Here is a 20,611-nt window from a genome sequence, read left to right on the forward strand (position 1 = left end):
TTAAAACGAAGTAATCATGATGTTGGGCTAATTACTAAAATTGGGTAATTGGGCTTTGTACCATAATTGGGGTTTGGACAAAAGAACGACACTTGTGGAAATTAGACTATGGGCTATTAATGGGCTTTATATTTGTTTAACTAAATGATAGTTTGTTAATGTTAATATAAAGATTTACAATTGGGCGTCCCTATAAATTACCATATACACTCGATCGGACACGATGGGCGGGGTATTTATATGTACGAATAATCGTTCATTTAACCGGACACGGGAATGGATTAATAGCCACTAGAATAATTAAAACAGGGGTGAAATTACATTCAAGGGTAATTGGTGTAATTGTTAACAAAGTAGTAAAACCTTGGTTTACACGCAGTCGATAACCTGGTGTATTCATTAAACAAAGTATTAAAACCTTGTTACAATTCGAATCCCCAATTAGTTGGAATATTTAACTTCGGGTATAAGAATAATTTGATGAGGACACTCGCACTTTATATTTATGACTGATGGACTGTTATGGACAAAAACCAGACGGACATATTAAATAATCCAGGACAAAGGACAATTAACCCATGGGCATAAAACTAAAATCAACACGTCGAACATCATGATTACGGAAGTTTAAATAAGCATAATTCTTTTATTTCATATTTAATTTCCTTTATTTTATATTTAATTGCACTTCTAATTATCGCACTTTTATTTATTGTTATTCAATCGCACTTTTAATTATCGTACTTTTTAATTATCGCAATTTTATTTTATCGCACTTTTATTATTCGCAATTTCATTATCGTTATTTACTTTACGCTTTAAATTAAGTCTTTTATTTATTTAATATTTTACATTAGGTTTTAACTGCGACTAAAGTTTTAAAATCGACAAACCGGTCATTAAACGGTAAAAACCCCCCTTTATAATAATAATATTACTTATATATATATTTGTATTTTTATAAAAGTAAATTAATATAGCGTTAAGCTTTGTTTAAAGATTTTTCTGTGGAACGAACCGGACTTACTAAAAACTACACTACTGTACGATTAGGTACACTGCCTATAAGTGTTGTAGCAAGGTTTAAGTATATCCATTCTATAAATAAATAAATATCTTGTGTAAAATTGTATCGTATTTAATAGTATTTTCGCACTAAAAATAATACTATTTTATATACACCCCCTACGACATCAAGAAGACATGACGGTTTATTGTGATGCATCATTAAATGGGATCGATTGTGTTCTAATGCAAAGAGGTAAAGTCATCGCTTATGCCTCTCGACAATTGAAGGAACACGAAACGAGATACCGGACTCATGATCTTGAGTTGGCGGCGGTTGTTCATGCGTTGAAAATTTGGCGCCATTATTTGTACGGTGTCAAGTGTACGATTTATTCGGATCATAAAAGTTTAAAACATCTTTTTGACTAACGAGATTTGAATTATCGTCAACGTAGATGGATGAATGTGGTAAAAGATTACGATTATGAAATACTTTATCATCCGGGTAAGGCGAATGTGGTCGCGGATGCATTAAGTCGGAAGAGTCAACATCCGGCGATACGAGTAGGATCGTTACACATGATTATTACTAACGACTTTCTTGTAAAGCTCGGTGAGACTCAAATTGAAGCTTTTGTTAACAATAAGCATGAGGAACGAATCGTGGGGCAAACGGAGTCTATTACTTTAGGTCTGCATGGTTTGGTATCCTTTCAAGGAAGAGTGTGGGTGCCTAAGATGGGGGATCATCGACGAGTGCTACTTGATGAAGCACATAAGTCAAAGTATTCCATTCACCCGGGCGCGACGAAAATGTATCATGATTTGAAGAAAGAGTATTGGTGGTCGGGTATGAAACGTGATGTTGTAAAGTATGTGGAGAAATGTGTCGCGTGTTTGCAAGTTAAGGCCGAACACCAAAAACCGTATGGTAAATTACAACCGCTGGAAGTCCCCAAATGGAAATGGGAGCACATCACCATGGACTTCAATACAAAGTTACTAAAGACGGCGAGAACCCAATTTGATTCGATTTGGATGATAGTTGATCGGGTGACGAAGAGTGCTTTGTTTCTTCCCATTCGGGAAACGATATCGTCGGAGACTTTGGCTAAATTATTTATCAAGGAGGTGATATCGAGGCATGGAGTTCCTATATCTATTATTTCGGATCGAGACACTCGTTTCACATCTCGGTTTTGGAATAAGTTTCATGAAGATATGGGTACACAATTGAGAATGAGCACGGCGTACCATCCTCAAACGGACGGTCAAACTGAACGTACGAACAAAACATTGGCGGATATGTTACGGGTGTGCATTATTGATTTCGGTGGTAGTTGGGATAAGCACTTACCATTGGTGGAATTCTCGTATAATAATAGTTATCATACAAGTATCGGGATACCACCTTATGAGATGCTCTATGGGCGTAGATGTCGAACCCCGATTTTTTGGGGTGAAGTGGGCCAAAGAGAAATCGGGAGTACCGATTTGGTTTTAGAGATGAATAGCAAAATTGATATGATACGGGCTCATTTAAAAGCGGCTCAAGATAGACAAAAGTCGTATGCTGACAAACGAAGGCGATTGATTGAGTTCCAAGAAGGTGAAATGGTGATGCTTAAGGTTTCGCCATGGAAGGGCATTATTCGGTTTCGAAAATGGGGAAAGTTAGCTCCTCGGTTTATTGGGCCATTCAAGATTTTAGCTCGTGTTGGTGAAGTTGCTTGTTGTTTGGAATTACCCGAAGAGCTTGCGGGGATCCATAATACATTTCATGTTTCCCATCTCCGAAAGTGTCTTGCGGATGATTCTTCATGGATGCCCTTAGATGAAATTGAGCTAAACAACAAGTTAGAGTATGTTGAGGAGCCGATTTCTATACTCGATGAGAAGGTCAAACGGTTGAGGAATAAAGAGGTGAGAACTTATAAGGTTCAATGGCGTTGCAGTAAAGGTTCTGAGTTTACTTGGGAGCCCGAAGAGTTTGTTTTGGTATATCTTCCTGCTTGTCATGCGGCTTGGATTGCGAGGACGCAATCCGGTTCAAGTGGGGCAGAGTTGTAAGATCCTATCTTTCAGGTTGTTCGGGACGCCGTCCAACATTGTGGGACGCCGTCCCAGTGTGAAGAGCTGGACGCCGTCCAGTAATTTGGACGCCATCCAGATGATCTGGTGAGCCAACAGTCTTGTTTTTAGATATTTTAAAGGGCTATATTGGTAATTTCACATGGGGGACGACATAAAGGCCCCAAGATCAGTTTGGTGGAGAACTTTACTCCATTTTCACCTACCTTTTCCCTTCCACTTACATCCTAGAGAGAGGAGACTATTAGAGTGAGAAAGCTCAATCCAAGAAGGAAGAAGTTTGTTTCGGGTTAGAGCTCGAGTTTTAAAGTTGTTCATCTATCCCCTAGCTACGTTGTGATAGTTGTGGTAAGTCCTAAACCTAATTTCCTTGTTTTAAATTGTTCAGGGGTTAGGGTTTGGGTTAGTGATGAACATAAAACCCAATTTGCTAGTGTTTTGGGGGTTTTGGGTAAGTTTGGGTCATCAGGACTCAAAGATGACTAACCTAGGGTTTTGAAATGTTAAATTGTGTATATTGGTCTTAAAATGTTAGTAAATCACTAGCTCACTTTGTTGTTTTTTAAATGGGTGTATTTGGGTTGTGGGTGACCCAAGTGGGTGTGTTGACCTCGAAATGGGTCAAAAGAGTTTTGAATGACTTAGTGGTGTATAGTTGGGCGATTTAGTGCCATGGTCACTAGTTCTAGTGATTTTTGGTAGAGTTGGGCCTATGATTGGTATTATGAGAACAAAGGGGTGAACATTTACCCTAATTGGTCTATTGGGCGGGTTAGGAGCCCCATTTAGATAAGTGTTGATTGTATGTTAATATCATAGGTGATTTTCGTTGACGGTTGAAGATCTTGTGGACTTACCTTCGTTTTGGATACAAGGTGAGTGGAATAATTATATGCGTATGTATATAATGTATTTATTTGTATGCTGTGGTATGAACCAAAGAGCCGGTAGTGCCATAGTATGTGCGAGCGTGCTATGATGTGAACCAAAGAGCCGGTAGCGTTATAGTACATGTGTTGTAGTGTGAACCAAAGAGCCGGTAGCACTATGGCACGAGTTTTTAGAGTGTGAACCAAAGAGCCGGTAGCACTTTAGCGAGAGTATGACTCGGGTTGTGATGTGAACCAAAGAGCCGGTAGCGTCATAACCGATGCGTATGGTGTGAACCAAAGAGCCGGTAGCACCATGACGCGAGTATGGTTAACCATGATTGAGTATTGTATTGTGGCATATTGTATTATGTCGATTATATGTTATTGATCATGCTAGTTGCGGTTTTGGAGATTATTAGCTTCGTACTTGAGATGGTATGCTAATTGTATTGCTAGCAAGTATGCGGTATGTGTGTAAGTGATTGCAAGTAGGTATATTATATATGTATGCGTATAATTATTGCATTCACTAAGCTTTAGCTTACCCTCTCGTTGTTTACCTTTTTATAGGCTCCGGCGTGGACAAGGGTAAGGGCGTTCGTTTGGATTAGAGTTCCCGCCTTGTTTTGATAGGGGACGCTTTTTGGATGCGTTAGCTTTTGAAGTTTGACCTAGATTTGGGTAGTTTAACCCCCAAACATCATGCTCTAGTGTCGTTTGGAAATTAAACTAGTGTGGTCGAAACTTACATTTTGTATGAAACTCGTATTTCGACCATATGTGGGCCCGGTTCGTAAAACTTGTTTTATTATTGAAACGTGTTAGTTTTACATATTAGAACATGTTGTGAAAACGTTTTCGCTTCAAAGTGTCGGGAAGCGGGTTTTTCGCTCATGTAAGTTGGACCCCGTGATCAGTTTCTGATAGTTCATTGGGACGCCGTCCTGGCCTTCAGAGCTGGACGCCGTCCAGATGTACTGACCCAGAATTTTTTTTTTTTAGGCGTGTTTTTGGGTATAACGAGGGTTGGGTCGTTACATTCTAGCGTGCTTTTATACTTGTATCTTGCATGAAACTTGATAATGTGACTCACATGCTATATTAATCGAGTCGTAACGAGCCATAGGACTAATTGAACAACTTTGACCGACCGTGTTTACGGATATTGATACAACCTATTTGTTTAGGTCAAGACTAGCATTTGTTTTTGTACACGTTTACCTTGTGAAGTACCTATTTACCCGTGCACTCAAGGTGAGATCATACTCCTACTTTTACTCTTTTATACTTATATTTGGGATGAGAAAACATAAACGTTTTGTTTTACAAAGTGAACACAAGTACGAAAACAAACATTCTACGTACGAGTTAGAACGAAAATGCCTCAATTCGATTATCATTAGTTACACTTGCCGGGTGTAAGCGAGAACTTATGTTGTATGGCCATATGAGTTTGACAAACCCTCATTCGGACGATTCCCTACCGTTATGCGGATGAAATATATTTTCGAGAATAAAGTGTAGGTTCTAACACTATGTGATGGGGTAACGTTAGTTAAGCCTTGATAATTGAGTGCTCGTGATAACAATTTTTAGAATGATTTTACTATTACTTCAACGTTATAAATCTTGTGGTTCAACTTACCTACTTACGTACTCACTTACTAAACCTATGATTTCACCAATGTTTTCGTTGACAGATTTTCTATGTTTTTCTCAGGTCCTTGAACGATATGTGTTACATGCTTCTGAACTCTATTTTGATACTTGCTTGTATGTCGAGTATACTTGCATACATGGAGCGTCTTTTGACTTTACATTAAACCGTGTCGCATAAGTTTCATTTGTACTTAAAAACGTTGTATCGTATTAGTCGTTGAACTACTTTGTAAACCTTGAAACATCTTTACATACGAAATGAATGCGACATATTTTGGTCAAACGTTGTTTTAAAGACTTATGACCACGTAACGGGACCTAAGTAGACGGCGCCGTCAATGACGATTTTGTTGGGTCGCTACACTATATACATACACGTATAATTATTCCACTCACCTTGGAATGCCCGCACAAATCATGTATAACATGATCTCCGTCCTCAAATCCGAGCAAATAACCACCTATATCACACATAAGTACAATATACACATAAATAGTCATTCTCTAAAAGAGAACCCGACACAAACATCCCTTAGTCGAGGGATCACACATTGCTCGCCAAAACCCGCCCATTTAACACCTAATGGATACAAACCAATTACCACTTCGGGTGGTAATTCAAACCAACACAACAAAGTACAATTTAACCCAAATCATACTTTACACCAATTAGACTAAACCTAGATCTTAACACTAAATTACTACTTAGGTAGTAATCACTTCAAACGTCAATTACAACAAAAACTCCAACACGTGCAATATTGACCCATATTGCTTTTGACCACGTTTGACTTATGTTAAAATACCATTTTAATCCAAAATCACTTCCCACGTTTACTTTCATGCAAAAACGCCATTTAACACTTAACAAAAGTGTTTAACATCCATTTGACCAAAACTAGTGTCATCATCAAGTTTGACCCAAATCAATTCACCCATTTTGACCAAAGTCATAAAAACGCCCCATAATCACTAACGACTAGTGATTACATTTCCAAAACACCAATAAACACCTAAATCAAGTATTTACATACTTGATTCACCAAAACTTGACTCAAAACTCATTTTGACACCAAACCAAGTCAACATCCATTTTGACTAGTAAACTTGTTCTTAAGAACATCAAAACCACCAATACAGTTACAAACTAGTGACTAACACCCAAATTCATGACAAATACTTCCAAATTCATCGTCAAACCCTAAACCCACAATAATTGGGTTTACTTACACAATACATACAATAAAACCCCAAATTTAATGAGAAATGGGGTTTATAACCCTAACTAGCTCAAACCCCAAACATGAACAAGAACCTTAAACAATTAAATTCGGAGTTTGAACTTACCAATACTACCAAAACGTAGCCAAGAATGAGATGAACAACTTTAACACTAACACTTTGGTGAGATTTCCACTTCTTCTCCAAATCAAGCTTTCTCACTCTAAAAGTCACCCTCTCTCTCTAAAATAAGATGGGAGTGTTTTGTGTGGGTGAAAATGAGGCTTGAAAGAGCCTTGGATCAGTTTTGATGATCCCAAACCGACCCCAAAGTGAAAAGACACAAATACCCCCAAATTAAACCCTAAAAACGAGTTCAAAATGGTCATTCAGCACTTCTGTCGCGTTTCGCGACATCTGGTCGCGTTTGGCGATACCTCACACGCGACAAACTCAATTGGAACATGATGAAGTGACCAGGACTTGGATTTTTAAGGCATCACGTTTTGGTCATGTATGTCGCGTTCCGCGACAAGCTGAAACGCGATATACCTCACTTAAACGCGATATCTCCAGTTTTCCAGCTCCAATTCAGAAGTTCAGGGACTGAGGTTGATTGATTCCGATTCTGATGTAAATTCTGAAAATGCATAAGTGTTAGGTTGACTTTCAGTGACACTTTCTGATGCACATTTTTACTGACACTTCTGATGTATAAAAATTCAGGGTGTTACAACTTTCCCCCACTTATAATGGATTACGTCCCCGTGATCCCCATCGTTTACCAAGAGGTAAGTACTACATTGCCTTAACCCTTACATACAATAGGGACCATGCCCTATGATCCTACGAAACACAACTAGGCTCAACATCCATAATATCTTCCGTTAATCCGAAGATTTCACCACACGCTAAAAATCACAAGCGTGCATTACCGCAACCAGCGGTATCTCATACACTCAACGTCAAAATACGGAAAACACCATTATCCCTTCAAGTTCTCTCGACTAAAACTCGCAACAAGCTACATCCATAATTATAACACCCAACGCGATCTACTAGGTCCACTACGCCGTGAACCAAGTCTTGCATTACTCCAGATCGAGAAGGATCCATGCCGTGTTAAACTACGTACTTCAACGGTCCATAAACGTATCACTCAACAGGTCAACCATGTATCTCTACTTCAAGAACCAACTTCCCTCGTCTCCACAACCGGGTTATTCCTTCAACGAAGAAACTTCAGTATCACCAAAATAATCACTCTAGGGAACACAAACTTTCCCATTGATCGATCCGCACACGACCATCAGTCTCTGGATTAATCCAGGACGACAATAATACACCACCAGTTAGACAAAACATCAACACTCGACACATGGTTTCTCCCCTAAACCCTACAACACGTCCATACAATACAGCTTCCTAGTACTAGCATGGAAACTATTCGTGTACTAGAATCCCGTCAACAACGAATTATCATCACAACAATTCGCAATTTGTCACGCGACCCACAAAAATATCCACCAACGCCCGGTGAGTCCTCTTGCCTCGACCGTCCGTCAAGGATGGCCTCGACATTTCAATACAACCAACGGGTCGCATCACTAGGGAACACACCCTCGCACACAGACAACATCCGCGTGTCTCGATGTGAGACAATCAGAACCGGCGCTCCCCGCCTCACAATCATCCACAAAGTGGAATAATTCATTGAAAATCCTCACGATCACGTTTTTCGACAGGGAAAGTACAGTATCCACCACAATGTCAAAATCGTACCCACTCAACAGTGCTATCCAAGTTTATATCACGAGAGCACCCGCAACTACACTTACATTCTCTCACGTCCGTGATCTCAACTTCACACTTGGTCTCATACCGTACTTGGTATTGCACGACCACCTTACACAAGAAGACTTACGCTTCACTTGATCCCGTCATCACAAATCTACACATAACATTCTGGAATCGTAACTCACAATCGTAACGCACGATCTCGAGTCAACATCAACAATCTGTCACTCTTCCTCGTTAGGAACTCCAAATCCCTATTAAGGCCTAACATTGTACACCCCGATATTTCACTAAATTTAACACCACCTGAGCTTCCTCGGGCGGTAGTAAAAACTCCCCCACTTAGGATTCATCTCCACATTCTCACCGCCAAGATGATAACATCCCGTGAAATCGTAATTCCACGTCGCACATGACCATTCTCACCATTGGTTATAAACACCAAATCACCGCAAATTCACTTTAGGATCTCAGTGCCGTCATACACAATCACTTGTGATGTCGTACACGCGACGGCACCGCACCATCATTGTGATGCCTCGTACAAAACCATCGTATACGAATCATCAACAACAAGATCATTACAAGGTTAAGTACTATATGCTGTAATAAAAGAAGTTGCATTCACGATAAAAAAGTGACATCATAACCGACATCAAATGTTTTACACCAACAGTATGCTTCTACAAATAGCAAGCATGAATAAATGTATGTGACCCTTAGGTCATTACAAAACATGGTTCAAATGTATTAAAGTTTGAATGCAAGTTAAACAGTTCATGCGGTGATAACACTAGAGCAGCGGGTGTCTACGGCAAGACTAGCACGACAGCGGAAGCAAATAACCTTAAGCACCTGAGAAAAACATGCTTAAAAACGTCAACACAAAGGTTGGTGAGCTATAGTTTAAGTATAACAGTATGTAAGGTAGGCCACGAGATTTCAGTGCTACAAAGAGCATTTCAAAACAGTAAGATAAAGTATATGTTAACCGTGGGCACTTGGTCTAACTTAACGTTTATACCCCCTGAAAGTACACTTGGCAAGTGCGTATGTTTACGAAGTATTAAACACTCGTTAAATGCTAGCACTACTAGCCCGAGTGGGGATGTCAAACCCTATGGATCCATATCTAAGATCCGCGTTCATGGTTCAAAAAACAATGATTAAACGTTACCGAGCTAAAGGGAATGTTTATGCCATTGTATAACCCACACATATATAAAGTTTAAGTACCCGTGCCTAGTATGTAAAACATAAAATCCGCATGTATTCTCACTTCCCAAAATAAGTTAAAGTAAAAAGGGAATGCTATAACTCACAATGATAAAGTAGCGGTAAAGTATGACTCGGAAAGTATGCAAGTAATGAAGGTTGTCCAAACGGGTCCTCCACCTAAGTCAAATAGTACTAAGTCAGTAAATCATCTGAATAGGTTTAAAAGTATGTAAATAAGGTCTTAAGGGTCATCATCATTCATCATCAAACAAAAGGCGTAAAGTAAATTTCATTCATGAAAGTAGTTTAAAACAAAATCTGACTTCGATCAGTCACCACGGCCTCTACCCTTACTGAATTAAGGTGATACCAGTGGCCATGGCTCCGTATATGAGTCCTTTAAGTGTGGTAAAATTTACAGAAGCAAAATCTTCTTCGTTTGACTGTGGCGACGGTCTAAGTGCGAGTAGGTCAGAAATTTCTGCACAACGTTAAAAGGACATAGTGACGATCGGAGGGCCATAAATCCTAAACCGTAACTCGGATTAAGACGAGTCCTATATGAAAAATTATCTACTCGAAAAGATATATCTGAAAATCAAGGTTACAGTAGCCCAGGTGTACTGGTATGTTACAGAACCCAGAAAACAGTAGGCAGAAGACAGAAAACAGAAAAATAGTGGGTTCCGGTGGTCTTGGTGTTTGATGTTCATCATGGTTCTCATCCTTGATGCATATAGCTTCAAGTGTACAACTCATTGATGTGTTTACCTCATCTTGACCAAGTTTTGACCATCATAACTCTTGTGTAAGTCTAAGACATGAAGCACAACTCACTTAAGAGTTGTATGTAGTTTGATGAACCAAAGTTACATCAAAGTCTTAGGCTTGTCACATACATGAACTATAAAGTAATATTAAGCAAGTTTTGACTATTATGACACAAGTGTAGGTCTAAGACATGTAGCACAACTCACTTAAGAGTTGTATGAAGTTTGATGAACCAAAGTTACATCAAAGTCTTAGATCTAACACATACATGAACTTTAAAACTAATAATAAGTTACAAACTTGAAATTAAACTTATAAAATCAAGATCTTGATTTGTAGAACATAGTTCTTTAGTTTGATCTTGAATATCCAAGACTCAAAAGTCTAGATCTAACATAAGTGTACAAAGTTATAATTAAAGAAAGCTTACTTGTGTGTTCTTGAACTTTCAAAGTTAACTTTTAGTTCAAGATTAATGAGATCAAGACTAACTTGTAGTACTTGACCAACAACAACCAATAATCACAAAATTAAAGTGCAAATAAATGAAGTAGTAAACTAAATGAACAAGAAACAAATTCATGGGTTGTTCATACTTTAAATATTCAAACCAAAGTTTGATCTTTAAGAATGTAAACTTTAAAGTCTACAAACATGATTTACAAGTATGATTTTTACAACCATGAACTTACAAACTTTAAAACTTTAAAGGTAGAACATAAATTAGTAAGTTTATGTTCTTGAGTGTTCTTGTAATTACAAGATAAAAGAAGAATCTAACTAGAAAGTTGATCCTTGTACTAGTAAGTAAATAACAAATAACAAGTAAGTAAGTAAACCATAAACATGAACAAGTAACAACAAGCAATTGATGATGATATGAGCATCAAGGTCACGGTTTTGAGGGAGGAAAAAGGAGAGAAAATCTTGGTTACTTACAATAATTAGAGAGAAAAAGATGAGAGGAAAATGAAAGTAAGTTTGAAGTGTGTTTTGAATGAGAGAATTCTAGTATGAAGTGATAAGGAAAAAATGAAACAAAAATGTTCCATAAGGCCTACTAAGGCCGACGGTTTTTGGATCCATGGGGGGGAGGGATTAGTTCATTAGTCACTAGCATGTAAAGCTCTTTAAAGTTGGTTACAAGGTGGTTGTTTATGGGAATGATGTGCAACTAGATTCCATGTGCATAAAACTAACTAGTTTCCATCTAAATTGATACTTACAAGTGTTAGTGGGCTAACTAAGTCCATTAATATGGGTAGGGTGGGCTTCTAAGCCCATGTACAATTAAAAGGCCCAAGTTTGTAAGTATTTTAACAAGTAATCCAATAAAAGCCCATGTAATTAACTAATAACCTTAGTTAAATAAATGATTAATAAAACTTAATCGTGAATGTAAATAATACTTGAAAATATTATTCGTGCAAGTTTCGTGTGTCACAAAGACGTTTCGGGCAATTAAAGTCAAGTACGGGCAATCATGGCAACATGTAAATGTAATAACATACATTCGTTTAATCACAAGTATCAATAATAATTATTATTAATAAATAAACGTTGGAAAATCCAGGGTCGTTACAATCATATCACAAATCACAATTAACAGCCCTTCATCGTTCGCAAAGCGAACTCCACCAAAAGTTCCACATACGCCTCTACGCCTAGGCATATGCCACTCCGCTTAATCAGTCGTGTATCTCAGTCGAGTTCACCCGACCTTCCCCTCAATGAACCTTCATCAACAATTGCTCACTCTCATGGAGAAGAGTGACCAATCCAACATAATAATTGCATCGACCGCATTATCAACACTTCGTCATACCCTTCGGCCTAGCCGACCATTAAGTACATCACCGGCTCGCCGATCATCTTTACCCGTCCATCACTTAAGAGCAACAAGATTCACTCATCCGTTACTTCATAAGAAGTATTTGCCGCAATGCTCTTATACTTTGACTTCCGCAACCGTTGAATTACTATCGCCCGTCGATCACTATTATAATCCCCGCAAGGGTATCTCACGGTCACCCTAATCTCAAAGCGATCACACCACTACCGGAGTTGAACATTACACTAGCAGGTATAAAGGGGCACCTAACACAGTGTCATGCAGACTCCCACCACAATCTACCAAAATTTAGAAACTCGATCTTTGGGTTCCATACACCCGATGGCACCCATCCCTCCACAGTAATGACCCGAACTCATACCTACCCGACAAACCTTACGGTATATTGTCTTATCGAAAGTTCTTAGCGATCACACGCTACCCACAATTTCCACAAGGCCAGAATGATATAGCCTAATGAAACCTTTCATCCAACACTAAAGAGGTGCTTGGAAACACCAAGTCTTACATCCTTCCACCCCTCGATAAAACCACTATTACAAGGGATATTCCGTTAGGAATGTTACCCTATAATCCACAACACACTAACGTAATCATCATTATACGGGTCCCACTCCCATGAGTTTAACGACCCGAAGACTCCTCGATTCGCCAACTCCAAGGCGACTCACAACTAGAATCCGTACATGATTCTCTAACCACACACTCTACCGAGTGTAACCCAATACCACAATCATTTGACTTGTTGCATCCAATTACGGAATTCAAGTCTTCGACGTATACACACACACGCATTAATAGATCATCCAAGTTACGATGGGTAACTACAACCAATGACCATCTTAACAGTGCACCCACTACTTAGTGTGACTAAGCACGCACCAAACTCATGAGTTACTCACTCACCTTAGCTAACCAAAACCACCGTAACACCTTCCCGACTCACAAAGAACCCGATGTGACAACAAGCACATCACCCGAGACCACTATATCCTAGGAACCAATAAAAGATTCCTAACTCATCCCGATTCTACCCCAACCATTCCACGTTTCCTCCGCTCGGTACTCGTCGTGTCATGTTTGGTGTCAAGATACACTTTCGTAATAATGGTGATCAGTCACTATTACAATTGCGTACCTTACCATTTCCACATGGTCACACAAAGTACTTTACCCGGACTGACACAACATTCACACAAAATAACACACGATAACTCCTAGTACCTGAATGACCAAAGTTCTTACCGTGAACTTGATCACTCAAAACCGCCAAACATCCGAATCTCTCCAATAGATTCTCTCTAGGACACCGCACCAATAGATACCTGTATATATACACCTATATACAATATAATAATAAATATACACAAGTACACCGCAACAACAACTCAACTACAACCTAGGTGACTATCACTAAAACAACATTCAAGTTCGCCTACTTACATTAGGCACTAGCAGTCTAAGGCACTAATTTATACACAAAATAAGGCCCCACATAATCACACTTTAGACAAACACAAGTCCTAGTTAGTCCCTACTCTAAGGCACTAACAAATCTCAATCCGACCCGTATTCCTACAAGTCCCGCAATTAACGCACAGCCGTCAATAACTCTAAGACTAGGCACCCATTCCAAGGTCACCTAATTCCCTTATACTATGCTCTGATACCACTTGAAACAACCCCAAATCCGTTTACCAAAGACGAAGCACCTTTTTTTTTATAAGTTAGGTCCCAATATACCGTTCATAATACATAACATTTTCAACTCTGTTTTAACTAAAACGTAATATCATAACGTTACGTTTAACAACTCAATATGGCCCTTGGTACACATAAGACACATTACAAAGCATTTGCAATAATGACCCAATTTTACAAAACACGGGTTAATACTCAATAACCCAACCCGATACCAAGAGCATAATCCCGGGGACTACTAAATCCCCAATTCGCGTCTAAATGTCCGAAAGCTAATCCTCTAAGCTTAAGCAACGCCTAACAACCCTAGTCTAGCAACTAGGCAACTCCGCATCAACAATACCTATAAAAAGGTAAACAACGAGAGGGGTAAGCATAAAACTTAGTGAATGCAATAATTATACATATACATATATAATCTACTTACTTGCAAACACTTACACAAATACCGCATACATGCTAGCAATCTAATTAGCATACCATCGCAAAGTATAAAGCTAATAATCCCCAATACCGCAAGTTAGCATAAACAATAGCATATATTCATCACAATATTAAATGCTAAATAAACAACATACCCACCATATGGTTAACCATAAACACTATGGTGCTACCGGCTCATGGTTCACACCATACGTAATACTATGACGCTACCGGCTCCTTAGATCACGCCACTACGCATTTGAGTCATACTCTTTTATAGTGCTACTGGCTCCTTGGTTCACACATTGGCGCTACTGGCTCGTGGTTCACACCTCATTTTATAGTGCTACCGGCTCGTGGTTCACACTTTAGTGTTACCGGCTCGTGGTTCACACTTTGATGCTACCGGCTCGTGGTGTTCGCATCAACCCAATATCAAGATGTTACCGGCTTGTGGTTCACATCATGACACCCGTCACATACATGTTATGGTACTACCGGATCGTTGGTTCATACCATAACATTCATAAATAAATACACTATATACATACACGTATAATTATTCCACTCACCTTGGAATGCCCGCACAAGTCATGTATAACATGATCTCCGTCCTCAAATTCGAGCAAGTAACAACCTATATCACACATAGGTACAATATACACATAAATAGCCATTCTCTAAAAGGGAACCCGACACAAACATCCCTTAGCCGAGGGATCACACCTTGCTCGCCAAAACCCGCTCATTTAATAACTAATGGACACAAACCAATTACCACTTCGGGTGGTAATTCAAACCAACACAACAAAGTACAATTTAACCCAAATCACACTTTACACCAATTAGACCAAACCTAGGTCTTAACACTAAATTACTACTTAGGTAGTAATCATTTCAAATGTCAATTACACCAAAAACCCTAACACGTGCAATATTAACCCATATTACTTTTGACCACGTTTGACTTATGTTAAAATACCATTTTAACTCAAAATCACTTCTCACATTTACTTTCATTCAAAAATGCCATTTAACACTTAACAAAAGTGTTTAACATCCATTTGACCAATACTAGTGTCATCATCAAGTTTGACCCAATTCAATTTACCCATTTTGACCAAAGTCATAAAAACGCCCCATAATCACTAACGGCTAGTGATTATATTTCCAAAACACCAATTAACACCTAAATCAAGTATTTACATACTTGATTCGCCAAAACTTGACTCAAAACTCATTTTAACACCAAACCAAGTCAACACCCATTTTGACTAGTAAACTTGTTCTTAAGAACATCAAAACCACCAATACACTTACAAACTAGTGACTAACACCCAAATCCATGACAAATACTTCCAAATTCATTATCAAACCCTAAACCCACAATAATTGGGTTTACTTACACAATACATATAACAAAACCCCAAATTTTATGAGAAATGGGGTTTATAACCCTAACTAGCTCAAACCCCAAACATGAACAAGAACCTTAAACAATTAAATTCTGAGTTAGAACTTATCAACACTACCAAAACGTAGCCAAGAATGAGTTGAACAAATTTAACACTAGCACTTTGGTGAGATTTCCACTTCTTCTTCTCCAAATCAAGCTTTCTCCCTCTAAAAGTCACCCTCTCTCTCTCTAAAATAAGATAGGAGTGTTTTGTGTGGGTGAAAATGTGGCTTGAAAGAGCCTTGGATCAGTTTTGATGATCCCAAACCGACCCCAAAGTGAAAAGACACAAATACCCCCAAATTAAACCTCAAAACGAGTTCAAAATGGTCATTCAGCACTTCTGTCGCATTTCGCGACATCTGGTCGCGTTTTGCGACACCCTAAACGCGAAAAACTCAATTGGAATGCGATGAAGTGACCAGGACTTGGATTTTTAAGGCGTCGCATTTTGGTCATGTATGTCGCGTTCCGCGACAAGCTGAAACGCGATATACCTCACTTAAACGCGATATTTCCAGTTTTCCAGCTCCAATTCAGAAGTTCAGGGACTGAGGTTGACAGATTCTGATTCTGATGTAAATTCTGAAAATGCATAAGTGTTAGGTTGACTTTCAGTGACACTTTCTGATGCACACTTTTACTGACACTTCTGATGTATAAAAATTCAGGGCCTTACAGCTTAGAAGGTAAACCTTTTGTAAGTGGATCCGCCAACATGTCACTAGTGCTTTCTATTCAATGGCAATTCTCTTTTCTTCAACTCTTTCTCGAACGTAGAAGTACTTAGTGTCGAGATACAAACCAGCTCCACTAGAACTAGTGCTATTTGAGAAACTAACCTCAGCACTATTATCACAGTATAGCCTAATGGGTCGTGATATGGAGTCAATCACCTTAAGTCTAGAAATTATGTTCTTGAGAAAATAGCATGACTAGTAGCGTGATAGCATGCAACATACTCAACCATCATGGTAGAAGTGGTAGTTAATTCTTTCTTATGACTCTTCCATGAAATAGGACCCCTTGAAAGCATAAAAATGTACTATGAAGTGAATTACTTATCGTCCTTACATTTGGCAAAATCGGAGTCGGTGTAACCCATGACTTCAAGGTTATCCGTTCTTCGATAAGTCAACATTAAATCCTTAGTTCCTTGAAGATACCACAAAACCTTTTTGGATGCTTTCCAATGATCCATTCCTGGATTGGATTGATATCGTCCAAGCATGCCGGTTTCAAATGGTGTTTTAGGGACAGACTTAGAAGGCACTCTATTTAGGATATGAGTGGTTGTTTCTAATGCCTCACTCTATAAGTACTTTGGGAGACTTGAATTACAAATCATACTTCGAACCATATCTATAAGGGTTCGGTTACGCCTTTTGGCAACACCATTTTGTTGAAGTGTTTCCGGCATAGTAAATTAATTTATAATTCCATGTTCATGACAAAATAAGACAAATGGACCAGGGCTTTGTCCAACATCAGAGTGTTTACCATAATACTCTCCACCTCTATCTGATCTCACAATCTTAATCTTGCAATTTTAGTTGATTTTCAACTTCGGCCTTATAGATTTTGCAAATATCAAGAGATTCAGACTTTTCTTTTATCAAGTAAACATAAGTATAACGAGAATAGTCATCAATGAAAGTGATAAAATACTTATGTCCTCCTATATCAGTGATGAAAGGTCTACAAATGTCCGTATGAATAATTTCAAGAAGTTCTTTACTACTTGTGGACGTTTTCTTATTTGTTTTCACAAATTTTCCCTTAACACATTTAATACATTGACTATAATCGGAAAAATCTAGAGTATGAAGAATTCCTTCTTTATTTAGACGTTGCATTCTGTTTTTTGATATGTGACCTAAACGTTTATGCCACAATCTTGAGGAATTTTCATTTTCTAGTTTTTTCCTTTTTCCGTTAGTGATAACATTTATGTCCATGGTCAATAGGGATTCCGCAAACTTATTATCTAAATGAAGCTTATAAAGGTCATTTTCTAATGAACCATTACCGATAACACGAGAATCAAAATACACTTCCAAACAATTATGTCTCAACTTAAAATCATAGCCAAAACAATCAAGTTTAGAAACAGAAATAAGATTCCGAGTCATTAAAATTAAAACCACCCTCTAAAACTAAAAAGAAAGTCTACATAGCTTCAACGTGTAACTCATCTCCGTTACCAACTTTAATAATTCTTTCCCCCCTTTGTAGCTTCTTCTTTGAAAGGGATACCTGCAATGAGTTAGTAACATGCACCATAGCGCCACTATAAGCCCACCAAGTATTAGAGGGAACATTAATTGAAAAACATTCATGATAAGTAATATAGGATATATACGGACCTTTCTTCTCTAACCATTCTCGAATTTTTGGGCATTCTCTTTTGAATGTGTCCATGTTTCTTACAAAACATACATTTTGAACCCATTTCCTTTCCCTTACTTGCACTTGCCTTTAATGAACTTTCTTTTGCGGAACTTCCTTTCTCCCATTTTGAACCTTTGTTACTTTTAAAAACTTTCTTATGAGTAGTCTTAACGTTGGTGAGGTGAGCAACATCGGGTTTTTCAATTTTCTATTTTTCCTCTTCTTGGACACACATGGCAATCAACTCGCTCATATTCTATTTCTCCTTTTGAGTGTTATAGTTGATCTTAAAAGGACCAAACTGAGATGAGAGAGATGTCATAATGAAATGAACGAGAAAACCTTCAGATATTTCCATGTCCATGCCCTTTAGTTTTGAGGCCATGACATTCATCATCATGATGTGCTCACGTACTCCACTAACACCATCATACTTTGTGGTAAGCATCTTAAGAATAAGGGTACTCGCATGAGATTCAGATGAGCCCTTAAATTGTCCCTTGACAAATTCTAAGAATTCTTTAGCATTTTTGGAGTCGGAAATGGCTCCTCGAATAGCGGGCGATATAGAATTCTTCATTATCATTAGGGACATGCAATTTGATCTTTTCCACATATCATAAGTCCTCTTTTGTTCAACCGTACTTTTGTCGCTAAGAGGTGCGGGTTGATCAAATCTTAAAGCATAGTTCAATTCAATTATGCCGAGAGAAATTTTAATTTGATCTTTCCACGATGCAAAATTAGTTCCATTTAAATGTTGAATGCTGGAAATACAATTTGCAATAGCAGTGGGTGTCAAAGCTGAAATGTAATGCTCATTAAGGACTATAAAATATCCATGGTACAATACGATATTAAGGAGAAAGACTATATTAGTGACATAGTAATAAATATTAACCAACCATAGGGAAAAATTGATTTAGATAATCTAATCACAACACGAAATTAGATTTATCAAAGAAGTTGGGGTGAAATTATTGATTTCTTGTTGGTTCCATCAACAATACACTTAGAACTTCTTAATTAAGTAATGAAAAATAAATTTATAAATACATCACCGTTGGGCAGAAATATAAGTAAACTAATTATAAATAATTTGCTAAATACCGTACGATGTCTCAAAATTATGGGTCATCGTTGGGTTATCCCACAATTTTTAGACACCAAACGTAACTTAATATGACTTTTCATTCACCATCTTTATTTCAACTAGAAGCCTTCCGTTGAGCCGACAACTAATCTCAATAATTTGATAGTCATAAAACATGTTTAAATAATGATTCACACATGTTTTGTAATGCCCTTTTAATTCGTCAAAAAACTTTGAAATTAAAATAGCTTTACATCAATAACTATGAAATTGAACAAATTAATGTTCAATCACTTGAGAACTAACGTGACATAGTTTAAGAATCAATTTCAATCAAACTGATATTCTACAGAAAACGTAACAAAATTTATAATTAATAAATTAAGTCTTCTTGATTTTAATGTAACAGGGAAGTTACAAACTTTACAAATTTCATAATAAATAAATTAAATTCTCATGAATGAAAAATAATAATGAAGTTAAACATGAGCATTTCTAATTACATGAGTCATCGCTTATCAAGATGAGAATCCATGTAACATATTGAAAACATGCACCCTTAATTTTAATGATGATCAAGCCAAACCATGACAAATTTATTAATTATATATGTGTGTGTGTATTAAGCATCCATTAGTTATTCATTAGTCATTAAAATCGTGATTAAATGACCATTCAAGATGATGAATACTTAATATATATATTTTAAGGTAAGCGTACAACAAAAAATATATGACAAAAAACTAAATAAGAAAAACATAAGTCACAATTATAAATTACGTTATTTGTCAAGAAAAGAAAAAACATAATGTTGTAGGAACATCTCATATAAACATCCAACATGTTATGTCAAGGTATTAAGATCGAGCAACACACCCTTTTTTATGACGATACATGTAAAAAAAACAGTCCACATCAAAATGAAATTCTTCATTACTTATCTTTTCTAATTTGAGAGAATAGTGTGGATTTAAAATACAGTGACAGTGAAAAGAGTATGTTTAATAATGTATGATGAATCAGTTACCATCATAACTTAATTATAACATAAACATAAT

General features: G+C 37.6%; 1 protein-coding gene across 1 annotated transcript; it reads right to left on the bottom strand.

The window, feature by feature from the left end:
• Positions 1-18,716: 18,716 nt before the first annotated feature.
• On the bottom strand, positions 18,717-19,866 carry LOC139841231 (uncharacterized). Its single transcript, XM_071831459.1, has 2 exons — positions 19,860-19,866; positions 18,717-19,288 (listed from the first exon to the last, which is right to left on the bottom strand). Exons 1-2 carry the CDS (start codon positions 19,864-19,866, stop codon positions 18,717-18,719), a joined length of 579 nt encoding a protein of 192 aa, XP_071687560.1.
• Positions 19,867-20,611: the final 745 nt, after the last annotated feature.

The sequence above is a fragment of the Rutidosis leptorrhynchoides genome, chromosome 4 (assembly GCF_046630445.1).
Source record: "Rutidosis leptorrhynchoides isolate AG116_Rl617_1_P2 chromosome 4, CSIRO_AGI_Rlap_v1, whole genome shotgun sequence".
NCBI classification, from domain to species: domain Eukaryota; kingdom Viridiplantae; phylum Streptophyta; class Magnoliopsida; order Asterales; family Asteraceae; genus Rutidosis; species Rutidosis leptorrhynchoides.